Source organism: Amborella trichopoda, chromosome 9, assembly GCF_054954075.1.
Source record: "Amborella trichopoda isolate Santa Cruz 75 chromosome 9, AtrichopodaSantaCruz75HAP2 v2.0, whole genome shotgun sequence".
NCBI classification, from domain to species: Eukaryota; Viridiplantae; Streptophyta; class Magnoliopsida; order Amborellales; family Amborellaceae; genus Amborella; species Amborella trichopoda.
Window position 1 is genome coordinate 3,914,229 of NC_142344.1, and position 16,837 is coordinate 3,931,065.

Consider the following 16,837-nt stretch of genomic DNA (forward strand, 5'->3'; position numbering starts at 1 on the left):
CGCAAAATCTCGTCCATAATAGAATAGAGGTAGATAATATAAACATATAAAAATGGACAAGGTAGATAATATGTTGTAAGATGCACCATTTATGAGACTCAAAATCTTTTTATTTTTCATAGCCATAAATCTCTGACTTAATCATAAATCTCGATGTCGAGATGATCAATCACGTGGTTTTTCTACGTTAAAATAACCTTTTTCGATAGATTTTTAAGGTGCATCCGTAATTCAACATTTTAAGGTTGAAACCTTATATAAACTTTTTCCTTAATCAAAAGATAAAAGGAAAAAGTATATAAGGTTGAAGACCTAAACAATCAAATTAAAGCAAGCATAAAAAATTAACTAGAAGAGCCCTCAAATTGATCATCTCAACCTCAAGATGTATAAATATAAAAATAAAAATAAAAATAAAATATTTCACACGAGTAACAAACGAGGGAATCACGAATTCCTAATTGGGAGTTCTCCATTGCCCATGAAAATTATCACCAAGAATAAAGGAAAAGAAGAATATAACCTCCCCGACATGTGAACTGCAAAATGCCATTAACAATGCCAACAAGCAATGCATTAAGAGCCCAAATGAACAAATATAACATATAAAGCCAGTTGAGAGACCCAGAGTAACATTATAATAACGGCCACCAAGTTGTGGCATCATGTCTACAGGACAGAAGATATATAGAGATGTCTTATTTACACAGTTCAGAACCGCAAATAGTGAAGAAGCAAGAAGCTATGTGTTTGTTGAGGTGAATAAACCATTCACTATAGAAATTTGGGCCAAATCCCATCGGCCATTTTCAAAAGGTGAAAGGAGCTCGACATCAATCAGCATCTCAACTCAAGCCGTTCTATCGTCTGTTCATCAATCAAAGGAATAACCAGTTATATTAATAGGCAAAACCATTAAACCGCCAAATCACCATTTTTTTATTTATTTAATATGGAACATTAAAAATACCAAATCACCACTTCACAAACTACTTAATATCAAGCCATACTAATGGGAAAATATTTCTCATGTTCGTATTACCTAGGAACAACAGGCAGCAGTTCTTGCACGCTCTGCTGGTCTATCCACAAGAACCATTCCTGTTGGATTCTGTGCAGGCTGGGCTCGAGGTAACCTTTTTGCTGTGCACACGAGATACTCAAAAATTTCAATAATGAAGCCCATAATGTCTTCAAACATACATACATACATACACATATATGTATATTGATAGAGAGAGAGAGAGAGAGAGAGAGAGAGAGAGAGAGAGAGGGGGAAGAGGTTCTTTTTTTTGTTGTTTTTTGGTGTTTTGTGGGGGGGTGGGGTGGGGTGGGTTGGGGGGGCGGGGGGGTACAAGATCCCTGCTGATTGCTCTAAATTAGTGATTCGCATGTTATAGAAGTAGAGGGCTACCTATTTCATAAAATATGTCATTCACATTAATAGCAGTCTTAGCAGAGGTTTCCATGAAGAAAAGCCCATTCTCCTCAGCATACGATTTGGCTTCCTGCAAAGTAGACATAAAAAGTCACCATGACTGAATTCGCAGGTAAAGAGCACACCACTTGGTTCAGAAATTAAATCAATTGGAAAATAACAACACTATAATTTTACAGGCATGCATAGATGATATTTATGCACCATATGAAATGAAAAATAATGCCCCACAAAATTAAACTAAGAGAATTATAATATAACCCAAAATTGACTACAACAAACATACATACAGTTATGGTCATCTCCACTTTCCCACTCCTCACATTTATCATTCTCAGATCCTTTAGGTGAAATCATATCTTATCAATCATCTTCTAGATAAGTTCCACGGGTTCCCTCTCTTGCCATTCACTTCATCTTGATTAACCACTGACCATTTCTTTAGGTACTTAATGATACATGATCTAAATCGAAAATTGCAAGCAGTGGACCCCTAACCTTTTCTTTATAATGGAATATATAATCAAAAGTCAATCTTTCACACTTACTTAACCTTCTTTTTATAGTGGAATATATAATCAAATGTCAATCTTTCACACTTACTAAACCTTTCACAAGTCTGCTTTTTGGTTATTTTTAATGTTAGTCCATATTTGCTTAAATGCACCCTAAGTTTCATAATTCATAAATACATTCACCATCCCCACCACTTGTCATGGAAAACATACTAAAGCCATCACTAATCGTCAAATATGAAAACTTTTCTTGCTTGCTAGTCCAGTCAGTGAAAGCCTCTGAAAAATGGACATCTTCTGCAAGCCAACACCCTGTAAATTAAAAAATGGAGCTATTCCAAGGGGTCTCCTACAATTCCAAAATTATGATATCAAACTTCCCATGGAAAAGGAGCCCCTGACTAGGAACCTATACCTTAAAACATCTCTATCACACCCTCCTTCTAGACCTAGTAGCTCGTAACCATTCACCCCCACCAATGGCTACGCTAGAAGCCAGTGATCGACCTATTATCTCCTCACTTATCTATAATCAAGGAGATCAGAAGAGATGAAGAAATAACATTAAAGAAAAGAAACTAGAAAATAGGTCAAGTTTTCAACCTAACTCCAAGTATTTGGATCTATTTCTCAAAGAATACTAATGGTTCTAAATTCTAATATCTGTTTGATGTAAGTCTCTTTCATGTATCTTTCATTTATCTCATTCGTCTTGATAACTAGGTTTCATTTTACATTTATAACAATTTGATTATTTTCCCTTACCTTATTCCTCTATAGCATCTAATCCTGCCTTAGTTGTATTAACCTCAGAATAAGGCTGGCAATACAAACCCAATAATACATGACTAATCCCACTCCCAAAACCTTGTTCCCCAGCCACTTATTACACTATCCTCCTAAATACTGGCATTCTCCCACAACCTCTTCTATTCCTTCTACTGTTCCATGTATCTGCATCTATCCAAGGATTTCTTGTGCAAGGAGGGTAATATGAGAAAGGCCAGAAGGATGTAAAGATGGATGCCTCTTTTATGAGGAATAGTGTCATTCCAAAACCCCTAATCTACCTCTTGCACACTTGAGGAAGGGATCTCCCACCATCTAAGTATATCTTCCATTATAGTTCTTAGTGGAAATCCCATCTTAGGCCTCCATATTATAATAAACTTCTGGCTGCGATGAACTTCGAGGTGGTATCCAGTAGTTCTCAAATTCACAACCACAGTGTCAGTATATTTTATAAGTGTTTTTAACTGGCAAAACATAACACCCTCCCCCTTTACCTCAAGTGATAGTAAAGCCACGAATCCATTTGATATTATTTGATGTTATTCAAATGAATGTTTAGATGCTATCGCCAATAGCCACTAAAGGAAGTACATTATACCCTTTTACTTTCATTAATGGTTGTTCTCATCATGTGAGGGTTTATTTCCTTCACTTTAGACATATTTTTAAAAGCTTCAGGCATTTTACACTAGTAGAAAATCCATTCAACGAAGAGTAAAATTCTCTATCCAAACTCACCAGAAGATCACACTTCCATGTATTTCAAGATTTTCTAAACTGAAAAGGGTATTATCCACCAGCAGCCATGTTATTACACCACCCTCCTCCCCACCCCATCAACCCACCAAATGTTGAAAGCAACAATCATTATATTAGGATTCTTTTTTGACAAGCAAAACAATTTGTAACTCATTGTCATAATTTTGGTACCATAAATAAACACCTTAATTTCTGAATTCCATGTTCAATATTTCTTTGGAGAGAAATTGCACTAATAGCTATTTATCTACAACAGAATGGCTATTTCTACTTTGGGAAACCTCTCTTATCCTTGCATCTTCAAAAAAATATGGACTCTTGGAGGGAAAGATGGCGGTTGCTGTGTTTTGTTCCCTCTCATTAAATGGGTAGATCATTTGCTAGCTCTTCTAAACGGATTCTTCTTAGACATGGCGAACAGAAAAAGGTATTAACCGTCAGGGGAAATAAAGATACACTGTTTGGTGTTATGACCCTGTCTCTTCGAATTTCTCATCATGTTGAGTTCCTATAAGGCACTTTATGAGACTTCGCCCCTACAGTGAACTCCCCAGTCCCCATCACCAACCACTGCACCCATTTTTTTCATGCTATCTGGATTTCTCATCTATAAGGTCACACACTTCATCATTTGGTGTGGAATTCCAACCATATACATGTTTCATTTCACTTTTCCCATTGGATTATCACACAACACCAAAGTACATCCCATTACAGACCTCCTCTCTCCTAGATAGAGTTTCTTATGAGAATCAACCTATCCTTACAGCGCATATATCTGCAGTTTCTTAATCTCTTTTGTGTCCTCAAGAATCAACTTATACCACATACAGGGCCACCATAGGTACCAATTTTTACCTTAATTCATACAGATGCTTCTCAAGTAAATGGTTAAGGGCTGCAATGCATAAGGGACTACAAAAAAAGGCTTCAGTGCATGAGGGACAGCAAGCACAGTAAAACAATGGTCCTTGGGATCTAGTTCCGCATCTATCAAAGGAAAACACAGTTTGGCTGCATATCTCCAAAAATAACAAATTAAAATCAGGAAAGAGAATTGAGAAGCCATAAGATAGGAAAAAAATAAAAATAAAACAATTTGGCCGCAAATGAGAAACTATAAGATAGAAAGCTTTTAAGACTTCATTCGTTATAATCAGCATATTCACAGCACTGGCCTAGATTATAATACATTTGTTTCAGCAGAAAAGATGACTACTCTTTGTAATAAAAAATCATATCATAATATAGGCAATAGGCCATATTGACATTTATAACCTTATAGCAACCAAACAAATATTAAATATCCTCAAGTTTTAGACTTGTCTGCCTCCCAAATATAGTCTAAACAACAACCTCTGTAAGTCTAGTTTGAGAAACTTTCTATTGTTCAAGTAAAACAGGATATCACCAGAGTTCTATTAACTACTCTCAATTCAAGCACAAGACCCTCAAGGAGAGTTTACTATATGCTGATGACCTGCATGCAGTTGATAACAATATTCATGTAACCCCTCATCCAAAGAACCTTTAGGAAGTCAAGACACAATTTTGAATTAAAGCTCTCAGACTCGTGGCCTATCTCCAGGGATTGAAGATGCTAACTTGCCCCATGGCTTTCATCTATGTCATGCAAAAACACCTCATTACCTCATTGACCATACTGTCACAAATAAGGAAGTTGCTGACACTCCCTCCAGGCTTAATGTTAACTACCACAATGCGATGGAGATCCCCTTGATGGGTATTCCATAAACCAAAATAGATGCAACACCCTCCATAATCCCACTCTCATAGATAGAAAGTTGGGAGTCTTCTACCTTACCATCACATGCCAAGAATACATTTCTCATGCTGTCCAAATATTAAGCCAGTTTCTATTGGAAACTCACCATTTTCACTTAACTGTAGTTCCCCAAATCATATGCTTTTGAACGGGTCACTCTATATCAAAGATTCATTTCTGTTTCCTATCACACCCACAAATTTAGGGAATATGTAGATACAACTGGATGCCCTGACACTTGATGTCCTACACAAGTTATTGCATGTTTCAGGCACATTCCTTAAGTTCCTGAAGTGTATAAAGCAAGTCATGGTCTCTCACTCTAGCAAGAAAGCCAATACCATGTTAAAGAATATGATATGCACTTCGACTACATGCAATTCTTTTGATCACCAGTTCTAAGTAACCTCATACTTTGATTCTCTTGCATGGCAATAACACCAAAAACTAATGTGATCTACATAACATGCAACCCAATGCTGAGTGTATATTGAGATTGCCTGTCAGCTTGTCCCTCAAATCATGAATAGCATGCACACGCATGGTCCACTCTTCCACTCCCACCTCTCAGCATCAGTGGGCAGACAATTTAGTAAGGTTGTGACTGTCTCGTATTAGTAGTTTCTCTTTCTCAACTCTCCTACTTGGGCTTTGTCTTTACTTTAATCATATAGTTTATTCCGGATGCCAAGTAAGAAGTAATCAGATATCATGACTATTGATTTCAATATCCTTTCCAGATTCAGGAATAGTAACCGATTCAATAAATCCGTGATTCAATTGACAAAATAAAACTCTTGGGATTCCACAGCAACTATTTGAGGGAAACAGGAAACTGTTAACAGGGGCATTCCTGTCATACACTGCTCATGTGCTATGGTACTATAAGCCAGTTGGAGACTAATCATTATTTGAATTTAATCATTTGTTCTTACCCCAAAAAAAATTACACATTGTCCCCTTGTCATTTTCTATGACGACATTCTGTTATAGGCAGTATACATGCAATACATACATGAGTCTTGCATTCTAATTCAATAGCAAAATCTTCAGTCAAGGCTCGGATTCTCTATCTCTCACTTCTTCTATCAATCTCGGCTTAATGCAATAATAACAACAAATGGACACCAGAAGTACTAAGTAATCCAAGTGGATACATAAAGGTAGCCCAGGGTAACAATGCAAAAATCTGGACTATAAAGCAATTCAAGAGGGCAACCAATAAAGGACACACAATGGCAGGTTTTGAACAAAAAAATTACTTATGCTGATTACCAAACCCAACAACCTTCAGACCCTAGCAATATTTCATTAGTAAATTTGTAAAAAATAATCAAACTCCAAAGCCGGTTCCGCCAAGTTAACTGAAGTGTATCTCAGTACCCAATCATGAGTCCAATATTGCATCAAAAGCTACCTTGCAAGCAAAGGTGATTGTCCACAAAGTCAAATATAGCAGCATGCCATTCAAATTTTCAGAGTAGCCCAAAGCTTGAGATGAACTAAGTACATCCAGTGCTAGCTTGCAAACAAAGATGGATAACGCTTTAAAAATGGCAAACCACCACACTCCACATTGAAAGAGGATAATTCTTCACTAAGATACATATATCAAACAAATCACAGGTCAATCACTAGATACAACAGAATTTAATTCCCTGATCAATAGTCCACTTACCTCTGGTGTAACCTTTCTTTTCTCTTCTAGATCAGCTTTATTCCCAGCAAGTGCCATTACCATGCTTGGGTTACCTAAAGAAACGTTGCGAGACCCATAAAACACTAATCAAACATTCATAATTATGATACTTGTAAATACAACAGTGAAACTCCTATACTGTACAATCTTCAATTACTGAACACTAAATCAAACAATTTTCAGTATTGAAGCACCCGATAGAATACCAAGCATATAACCCGAGATGTTCGGAGAGCAAAAGGAAGAATAAATTTTTTTTAGTTATCCATTTGACTTGCTCCAATCGTTCAATCTATCTGTGGTGCGACTAAATTCCCAACAAGAGCATGTGAATTTCAAAATAACTATGAGAATGAAGTATAGGCACTTCGTAAGAAACACTGGCAAAATTATATTTCAAAATAACAATGAGAATGAAGTATAGGCACTTCGTAAGAAACACTGGCAAAATTATTGCAGGAAGAGAGAGAGGGCAGACTATGATTGAGAATTTTGTAAATGACCCACCTTGTCTTTGAAGTTCTTGCACCCATTTCTTTGCTCGTGCAAAGGAATCCTGTATGAGAAACGAAGTTATCCAAATAATTACATGATGAACCAGAACCAAACTAGCCATGAAAACCAAACATCTTTTTTATAATAAAAGTTGCTCAAACATACAAAATGACATCCAAAATTTCTCAAACACAATAACCAAAAACAAAATCATAATCTCTGTAATCTTGAAAACAAAGAATAAGAACCCGTCTCCACTTTCATAAAAGTTCATAAACAAAATTCCCATTCAGGTGGTACCTACCCCAATTCATAGACAGCATAACAGGAAACAATCCAAAACTAAAAAGCACTATTTTTCAATTTTCAAAAGGCAAAAACACAATTGCTTAAACGTCGTGATGGATACATATAGTACACCAGTATGAATTCTACAGAAGTAATCAGTGATTGAAATTGGCAACAAGAAAAGAAAACTAAACAAAAAGAAGTCAATAGGGTTTGCTTGAATAAGAGAAAATATATTCAATATTGATCACTTACCATGTTAGTGATATCATAGACAATTATGGCAGCAGCAGCTCCTCTATAATACATGGGTGCCAAACTATGATACCTTTCCTGACCAGCTGTGTCCCATATCTCAAATTTTACAGTAGTTTCATTAACAGCCAAAGTTTGAGAGAAGAACGCTGCCCCAATTGTCGATTCCTAACAAAACCAAAGACTCATTCATTCATGGCCCAATTCCAATCCAAAAATTAAAACACAAAAAGCGTAAGAAAATGAAAACCAACAAAACCCAAAAAGGAAAGAAGAAAACCAAAAAAATCACAGTAAAATAAAAACCTACAAAAAATAAAAATGAAGAATAATCTAATAAAATGAAACCCCACATCAAATAAACAAAAAAGAGGAGCAAATGAAGCCCTAAAGTAAATTGTTGAGCTGGAAGACCTGGAATTCCATGAATTGTCCTTTGACGAACCGTAAGACCAGGCTTGATTTGCCTGCACCCATATCCCCGAGAAGAACCTGGATTATAGAGAGAGAGAATAATATTTTTTTGATAATATAAGAGAGGCAAGAGGAAATAAAAGTATCAATAATAAAAATGAACTGAAAACAAGAAAGTATGAGAAAAAAAAAATTAGCATGAGGGTTTTGACATACGAGCTTAGCGTTCAGATTATTGTTGCCCACAGAAGCCATGAAGATTGCAGATCAATTTCTCGTTGCAGATAGAGAGAGAAGCGAATTCGATCCAAGAAATTGTAGAGAGAGATGGTTAGGTATGCGAATTATCGAGGAAACTGGAGTTGACGATCGCATGAACAGCGACAAGCTTAGAGGAGACTCTTAGATGGGGAATATGGACCAAAACTTGTAGAAAGAAAGACTCAATTAATAATTAGTAAAGGGTGCGGTTTCTATGAGGTTGCAACCTTAAACAATTCAATTAAGGCTCACCTCCAAATTTTATCATACTGTCCAATTATGGTATAAAAAATTGGAAAATTATCACAAACATACGATAACTTTAGCTTAATTGAAAAAAAAAACTCAACTTTTATAAACCCCGTCTACATCTTTTTTTTTCATTTTCGGCTTTTTTTTTATCAAAATAATCTTCACAATAGTCATTTCACTGTAATACATATAGCATTTTATATGATAATTCAAATACCATAATAATTGAAGTAATTTAATTAATGTAAAACTTAACTTATTTTTACGGCTTTTTTTTTACCATAAGAAGTTGGAGGTTTATTACGGCACTCGAAATGTCATAATACTATCGCACTCTATATACCATACCCTGAAGCCATTTTTGCATTCTATCGTGGTAGAGCTCTCAACCTTTACGGTTCTCAACCTCAAGATTTGTGGCGCTCAATTTCTCACGGGTCTCTCTCCCTCATTTCCATCACCTCATCATATCTTTAAGGTAAGAAATGTTTCTCCAAATTTATAAATGAAGTTGTATCATTATTTATTTTTCCCACATTTCGAGCCTACCGTGTGATGATCGATTGTATTGTTTCCACATTGTAATCATCTTTTCTTTGAAGTTGTTCAGCATTGTGTTGTTTTTTTTTTTTTGCACTTTATTCTAATTATCTTGTGTTCATCTTTCATGTATGCAATGGTTGGGGATTTATATCTTCATCGTTTGAGACAACCAAATTCAGGATATATACTTACACCTAAGTCTTAAGCTCTATTGTGCGTTTTGTGTAGTAATGACTATGATTAAACATACTTGATTCACTTGTACCAAAAGAGTATAGTAAGATGTTCACAAAAAAATGTGATTAAACCTACTTAATTCACTCATGCAAGCTTTATTCACTAGAGCAATTAACTCATCCAATTCATAAATTGAATGAAATGAGTGATATGACGATTTAAATGAGTCCCAATTTGAATGTGAATCACGATATAGTAAACTTCAATGAGTTCTGCATTTTTAAATCATGTTGATTAAAAGATGTTGCATATTAATGTAGTTCTTCTAAATTGGACCCAAAGAAAATTTGAATGTTAAACAATATTTTGGCTAAAAATTGATCAGGTGGGCAAGCATGCAAAATTGTTGTCTATTAGACTAATAGTTTTTTTATTATCTTGTCATTTTACTTTGAATGTCTTTGATCAGATGTCTGATAGGTTGTTTATGATGGCTTTTTGAATAGGGATCATGGCAGAAGATGCACCCTGCCCTAGATGTCTTGAGATTCCTATTGCTTAATAGACAGAAAGAACAAATATCACAGAAGATCTAGGAAGGAGATGTATGTACAATTGTTTGAAATTATATACTTTGTCTATCATGTTGGTTAATCAATTTATTTATTTTAGTATCTAAAATCACAAATTTCATTTCAGGACTGGAAAAATCCCCTCAGGGTTGATGAGAAGCTCAATGCAGCTTCTTTATGGCCTTTAACAAACAATGATCAAATCGATTTGGTCCGGAGATCAGGATTGCATCCTCTGACCATAGTACCGATGACTCACCACGACCATAGCATATTGTCTATTATTATTGAGAGGTGGCACATAGAGACGAACACCGGGCACTTCAATATAGACCTCTGAGAGATGATGCCTACTCTTGAAGATGCATGAAAAATTCTCTGGTTAAATGGCGTAGCTACAACTTTGAAGAAAGTGGAGAACTACGAGAATTATATAGTCTGCATGATATGACAGCTGCCACCTGATTGTAACTATTCTATTATCCGGCCGACATGGTTGATGAACACTTTTAAGTAGCTACCACATAATTATAACTGTATCACCCATTTACGATACACCTTTGCCGACCTCCTATATCCAATCGGTTGTACAATCTTTTTCTACAAAATGGTACGGTGCCTACAATATATTTACATCTTTTTGAGGATATGGAAGTAATTGGTTAGTATGCATGGGGTGCAGTTGCCCTAGTTTTTTTGTTTCGAGGCTTGTCAAAAGTTGTTCGTCTTGGCCATCAACACCTAAGTGGATCAATCACTGTTTTGCTGGTAATGTTAGTATATTAATGTTTTGATAGTTTTTTTAAAGTTTGATAGATATTGTTTTATTGTAATTCTTATTTGTTTATACATGTATTTCAGTGATGTGCATACGAACATTTCAAATTATTGCGCCCAATTCCCAAAGAAATAAGGACAGGGCAACCTAGATCACTCAAGTGGGCCCCTCCTAGAGAATGTGATAACTCCCACAACTTTGGTCTTGTGGGGCAACAGGAGATTGATAACACGCAGATAAATGATGTTAGTATAGAATAATTATCATTGATTTTGTTTATTTATATTTTAATTAATTTTTTGTGCAGCTTATTTAACTTAAAATATGTAATTTTTTTTTGTCATTGGTCTTATGGACCCCATACGATGATTATCCTGACATATGAAATGAAACTAAAAAGGATAGAGATTATGGGCTTATTGTCTGTCAGATTGCTTTGTATCGCACATACCTCATATGTTGACACATTTGTGAGAGATACATGCCAGATCGTGTGCTCCGGCAGTTTGGACTTCACCAAGTGATACTGACTGATCCCTTACAGGACTTCACCAAGGGTTACCGATTATCCGTTGCAGTGGGAGAGGAGGGAGAAAATGGGGAAGAGGATTGACAACTGGGCATATGAGCTTCGAAGTGAAATTAATATGTAGATGAATAGGTTAGATTATATGTGTCAGGAAAATGAGATATGTTCAATAGAAAGCCGACACAATAATACATTAAGTGGTATAAGCTAAAGACTAGACCCCTAATCTATAATTCATTTAGGAAACATCCCTCTAAATACGCACATCGAGATTATAATGACGAAGATAGAGTGGTAATAATATTTGAGAACCGTTGTTGTTTTATTCATGACATTTAATTTTAGAAGTCTCAATAATCTATTTTCATATGACTTGATACAGCCTAGGGACATCAGCCATGCAACTCAACATATACATGAAGGTTACAATTCAAAAAATTGGGACCTAGTTGGGGATGCATTAGAATTGTTGCAAGTTTATGACCTAAAAACTGCAGTGGATGAGGATGCATCTGAGGAATTGGAGTTGGATGATGAGATGGAAGATAACATACTACCAGTATGGCTCCCTTCTCAACCAGATGATGGGCCCAATAATACACAACTCATCCCTACATCAGTTCAACCAGAGGAGCCTAGATGACAATTATGTCATCGCGTGACAAGACAGGAGAAGAGCAGCTTAAATACAGAATTGCAGTTGCCACAGTAGGGTCAGAAATTGTCAATACGACGAAAGCGTTTATGATGATATTTTATGTTTTTTTGTTGTAAAGAGGCCACTAGTGCATATTGTTGCGTACAAGCTCAATCACTGCATAGAAATTTCATATGTAAACAAATATAAAATACTGCTGAGAAGTTTCAAAATATTTACATATAATGAGGAGGTTGTATTATAGAGGGACATTAGATTGCAATACTTATGCTACAATATAAATACAAATCTAAAACTTATTTATGCAATATTTTAATTAAAAAAATTACAATGGCCAACCCAACTGCATCAAGTAACTATAAAAAAACAATATAATATTTTGATGACATAACTATAAAATAGTGTTGGTGTGTATATTTGATGCTCATGGATTAGGAAATAGCTCTCAGAGACATCATTTAGAGATTAATAAATAGATGAGAGGATAGAAAATGGATGAGAGAGAGAGAGATGAGGCCAAGGAAAATGAGAAAATGTTTAAAGAAATCGTGAAAATAAGGTTTGATAAAGAAATTGTCAAAAAAAGGGCGAAAAATAATTACAGTTATTTTTATACCGTATAATCTATGGAAAGTATTACAATAGTTCGAGTGTCGTATAAATGCACACTACGGTTGTTAAAATACTGTATAAAATGCGCTAAACATTACGGTAGTAAAATTACCATATAAAATGCGCTAAACATTACAGTATTTAAATTACCGTATAAAATGTGCTAAATATTACGGTACTTAAAGTACCGCAATGTTCTTCACGGTAAAAAGACTACCGTGATGGTTATTTTGGTAAAAACAAAAAGCCAAAAATGAGGAAAATGGTGTAGATGAGGTTTATGAAAGTTGGGGTTTTTTCCTTTGTAGTTAGGCTAAAATTAAGGTATATTGTTGATAATTTCTCAAAAAGTTTTTTAGGATTATCTGAAATTTTATTTTTATATCTAATTATAAAAATTTTATAACTCCAAAAATGGTTAAAATCAAGTAGATCTATAAATATATAAAAATCTTAAAAATGGACGGTCTAGATAATGTGTTCTAAGATGAAGTATTTCTGATACTCAAAATATTCTTGCCTTTCATATTCATGCATCTCGATGTCGTGATGATCAATGAAAGAGTTTTTCAACATTAAAACACCTTTTCCGATGGATTTTTGAGGTGCATCTATAATTCTACATTTTAAGGTTGCAACCTTATATAAACTTTTAATAAACTGTAGAAGTGAGGTGCACCTCAAAAGCCCATTGAAAAAGGCTTTTTCATTATTGGAAAATTCTCGAATTGATCATCTTGACCTCGATATATATAGATATGAAAGAAAATTGAATTTCAAGTCCTAAAATTAGTCCATTTTATAACACATCATCTAGACCGTCTATTTTTAAGATTTTCGGGTGCTCATAGATATGCAAGATTTGCACCATTTTCGAAGCTTTCAATTTCATTATAGGGGTGAAAATTAGACATTTAGGCAATGATAAGAGTTTTAGCTGCCGAAATAGATATTTTAATGAGATTTTGAGATGCACCTTGATGTTACACAAAACATCACCTATTTAATGGGGTGAAGTTTCTATAGGACCTAGGCTTTATGAAAGCAAAATAGAGCATCATCTGAAATCCTCATCCGGAAAGGACTTTTGACAATAGGATTCTTCGTGATGATCTAAAATCAATTTCTAACACCGACAATAAATTTTGAAACTCAAAAAAGTGTATAGATCTTGCATATCTATGAACACTTATTTTTAGGGTTTTATGGAAAGTCTAGATAATTTGTTACAATTTACATTATTTTTAAAGGTTAAAATCCTAATTTTTTTAACAACTATAGTGTTCAATTCGAGATAATCGATGTAAAAGTTTTCCAATGCTTAAATTATAATTTTCAATAAGTTTTGAGGTGAGGCTCATTTCGATAAGGCTGCACCCTATCAAACCATTTTCCATAAATTAATTAGTAGACATATAAAAACCTTTCCCTTAATAAAGGGCAACCTTTCATACTTCCCCTAAAATAAGGGGGAGAGAGAAAGAGGGAGAGGAGTGTAGATGGGAGGTGTTAGACAGAGAGAATGGGATTTGTCTTCGACTTAAGAAAAATGGACAGAAAAAACAATTGGAATTTTGGAAACATGTAACACGTGCGGTGGAATTTTTGAAATATTTCTATTTTAATTGCATACAAATGCTCCAATTACTACTACTTTCCAAAATATGTGCAAATTACATGTTCTTTTCCCACGGAATTGATATCACAAGAAGGTGTGTTTTCCCTTTTACAGTTGCTTTTTGGAGTTCACTTTAAAGTAGCTTTTGAAAAAATAAATATATAAATTTAGAGGTTGTAAATAAAATAATAAAAACTAGTTTACAAACAATTAGCGGGGAGATGAATGATTTTTCAGTGACAATAAGTCTACATCAGAATCAACATTGAGTTCATACATCTGTTTTATTTATGGACGACTTATTGTCGAGGCAAATCTAGTTCTCCCTAAATGTCAGGAAATTTTATTTTTGTTCTTTATATCTTTTTTAAAAAAATTTATTTGTCGATTCATGCGGTCAAATCATTATTCTGAACTGACATTTAGAACCGGTTTTTTGAAGGGGGTGATTTCCATCACAAAACTGTATTTTTAAATCTTGGTTTGTATAATGTTATGGCCTAATTAGGGTGAGAACCTTAAATCCTCTCTTAACATGTTCCAAATCTGGGTAAAAGGGGAGAATTACGTTAGGCAGACACTCAATATAAAACTTTGCCGCGTCTTATCATGAATTATGAATTTATGTAGAAGAACATGATTTATGTAGCCGGTCCCAAAAAATTAAGATTGACTTGGATGATGATGATGATGGTGGTGGTTTTTTTCAAACCTAGGTAAAGGGACGAGTTACAGGCATCTGATATAAAATTTTGTCACATCTTAACATGAATTCTGAATCCATGTTGAGAAACATAATTTATATACCGACTCCAAAAAATTAAAATTAATTTGGATGATGATGATGCTAGTAGTTTTTATAATCACACTTTATATTGTTCAACAAAAAAAAATCTCACTCTATAAAAAATTTGATGGCAATCATAAAGCCAATTAATGAGGGACGTGACAAATTTTACTGGTTCCTCTCCAAGTAGGACTAGCAGATGCGCGGTTGCTGAGGACCCTTTTCTTTCTTAAATGCAACATAATAATAATAATAATAATAATAATATAATATTATTCTTATTATCTGGACAGCCTGAAATTGAGGTCATCACCATTATTTCAGCAATGGGTTGGACGGTGAAGAGTAAGTGGGTCCCACCTTTACAATTCAATTGGAATTGTAAATACAATAAAAATTGGACGATAAACCAGTTCAATATTTTGAACTTACTATTATTTTAGGTTCAAGAGGTTATCCCCATAAGATTTGAGGTTACAAAAATCTTATAGCATGGGTTTTATCGTCTTTCATATAAGACTGGCGTGCAGGCGTACGGGCCAAAGAAGAACCCCACTTGGACCCGACCAGACCCGATAAGGTCCATGATAGTTGGGCCCCAACCCAACCCAACCTCACCCAACCCATCCCATCCCATCAGGTTAATATTTGGTTCCACACTTGGACCTAGGTCAGGTTGACCTATCAATTAACATGTCCCCCCGACACATTGCCACACCAACCATGAAGTATTGGAATCAAGTCCAATGCTTACGGTTTCTTGTTTTTTCGTTTTTTTTTTTTTTTTTTCAAATGGTTTTTTTGAAAAAGTTTATATGAGGGTTAGGCCCTAAATAATTAAATTAAAGAGCACCTCAAAAATTCACTAGAAGAGGTTGCTTCAATGCTAAAAAATCCTCAAATCTATCATCTCGACCTCAAGATGTATGGACCTGATTAAAAGGAATCAAGTCTTGAAAATAATGCATCTTGTAATACATTTGTTGGACCGTCAATTTTAAAGATTTTCAAGTGTTTATATATCTGTTCAATCTAAATTATTTTTAAATCTTTAAATTTTATAATTAGAACTGAAAATAAATTCTCAAGTCATCACAAAGATTTCCAATATGGAAACGTCTTTCGATACTATTTGAAGGTAAATTTTATTTTGATTTTTTAAAGCCTCAGCCTTATACAAACTGCATCATTTTTTATTTTTTTTCCTTGATGTGACAATAGAATTGGCGTCCATGGTAAACACAAAAACACAAGAGAGAGAAAACACTAGTGAAAGAGAGAGAGAGAGGAGTGCTCAATCCCAATGGAAGTTTGCCCATTACGGTAAGGAACCAGAGAGAGAGCTCAATCCCAATGAAAGTTTGCCCATTACGGCAAGGAACCAAGCATCACTCTAATACAATAATTTCGATAAACAACCTATACTTGGACATCAATTTTGTATATAACGGGAAAAATACAAAAAAAAGAAAGATAAACAAATTGTCGAGGATGGTTTCCCCATCGAATATTTTTTTAGCTTTTTGACCTTAAACTGTTTCGATTAGTCAAATGTAGGAAATGGGGAATTACAAATCCAATAATTTGAATAAAATTTTGGATTACATGG

The 16,837-nt window shown here is 34.7% G+C and overlaps 1 protein-coding gene across 1 annotated transcript; it reads right to left on the minus strand.

Annotated features, from left to right (window-relative positions):
• Window positions 1-552: 552 nt before the first annotated feature.
• On the minus strand, window positions 553-9,029 carry LOC18445622 (ras-related protein RHN1). The gene is made up of 8 exons (XM_006855503.4): window positions 8,658-9,029; window positions 8,442-8,519; window positions 8,028-8,195; window positions 7,497-7,545; window positions 6,969-7,042; window positions 1,415-1,508; window positions 1,043-1,143; window positions 553-867 (listed from the first exon to the last, which is right to left on the minus strand). Exons 1-7 carry the CDS (start codon window positions 8,694-8,696, stop codon window positions 1,043-1,045), a joined length of 603 nt encoding a protein of 200 aa, XP_006855565.2. The 5' UTR covers window positions 8,697-9,029; the 3' UTR covers window positions 553-867.
• Between the last annotated feature and the right edge of the window lie 7,808 nt (window positions 9,030-16,837).

Coding starts and splice junctions, on each gene's coding strand:
- LOC18445622 (XM_006855503.4), bottom strand. CDS start 8,696: ATGGCTTCTGTGGGCAACAATAATCTGAACGCTAAGCTC. Junction 8,196..8,441: donor GACAATTCATGGAATTCCAG/GTCTTCCAGCTC, acceptor TGGTTTTGTTAG/GAATCGACAATTGGGGCAGC. Junction 7,043..7,496: donor GCAAGAACTTCAAAGACAAG/GTGGGTCATTTA, acceptor ACGTTTCTTTAG/GTAACCCAAGCATGGTAATG.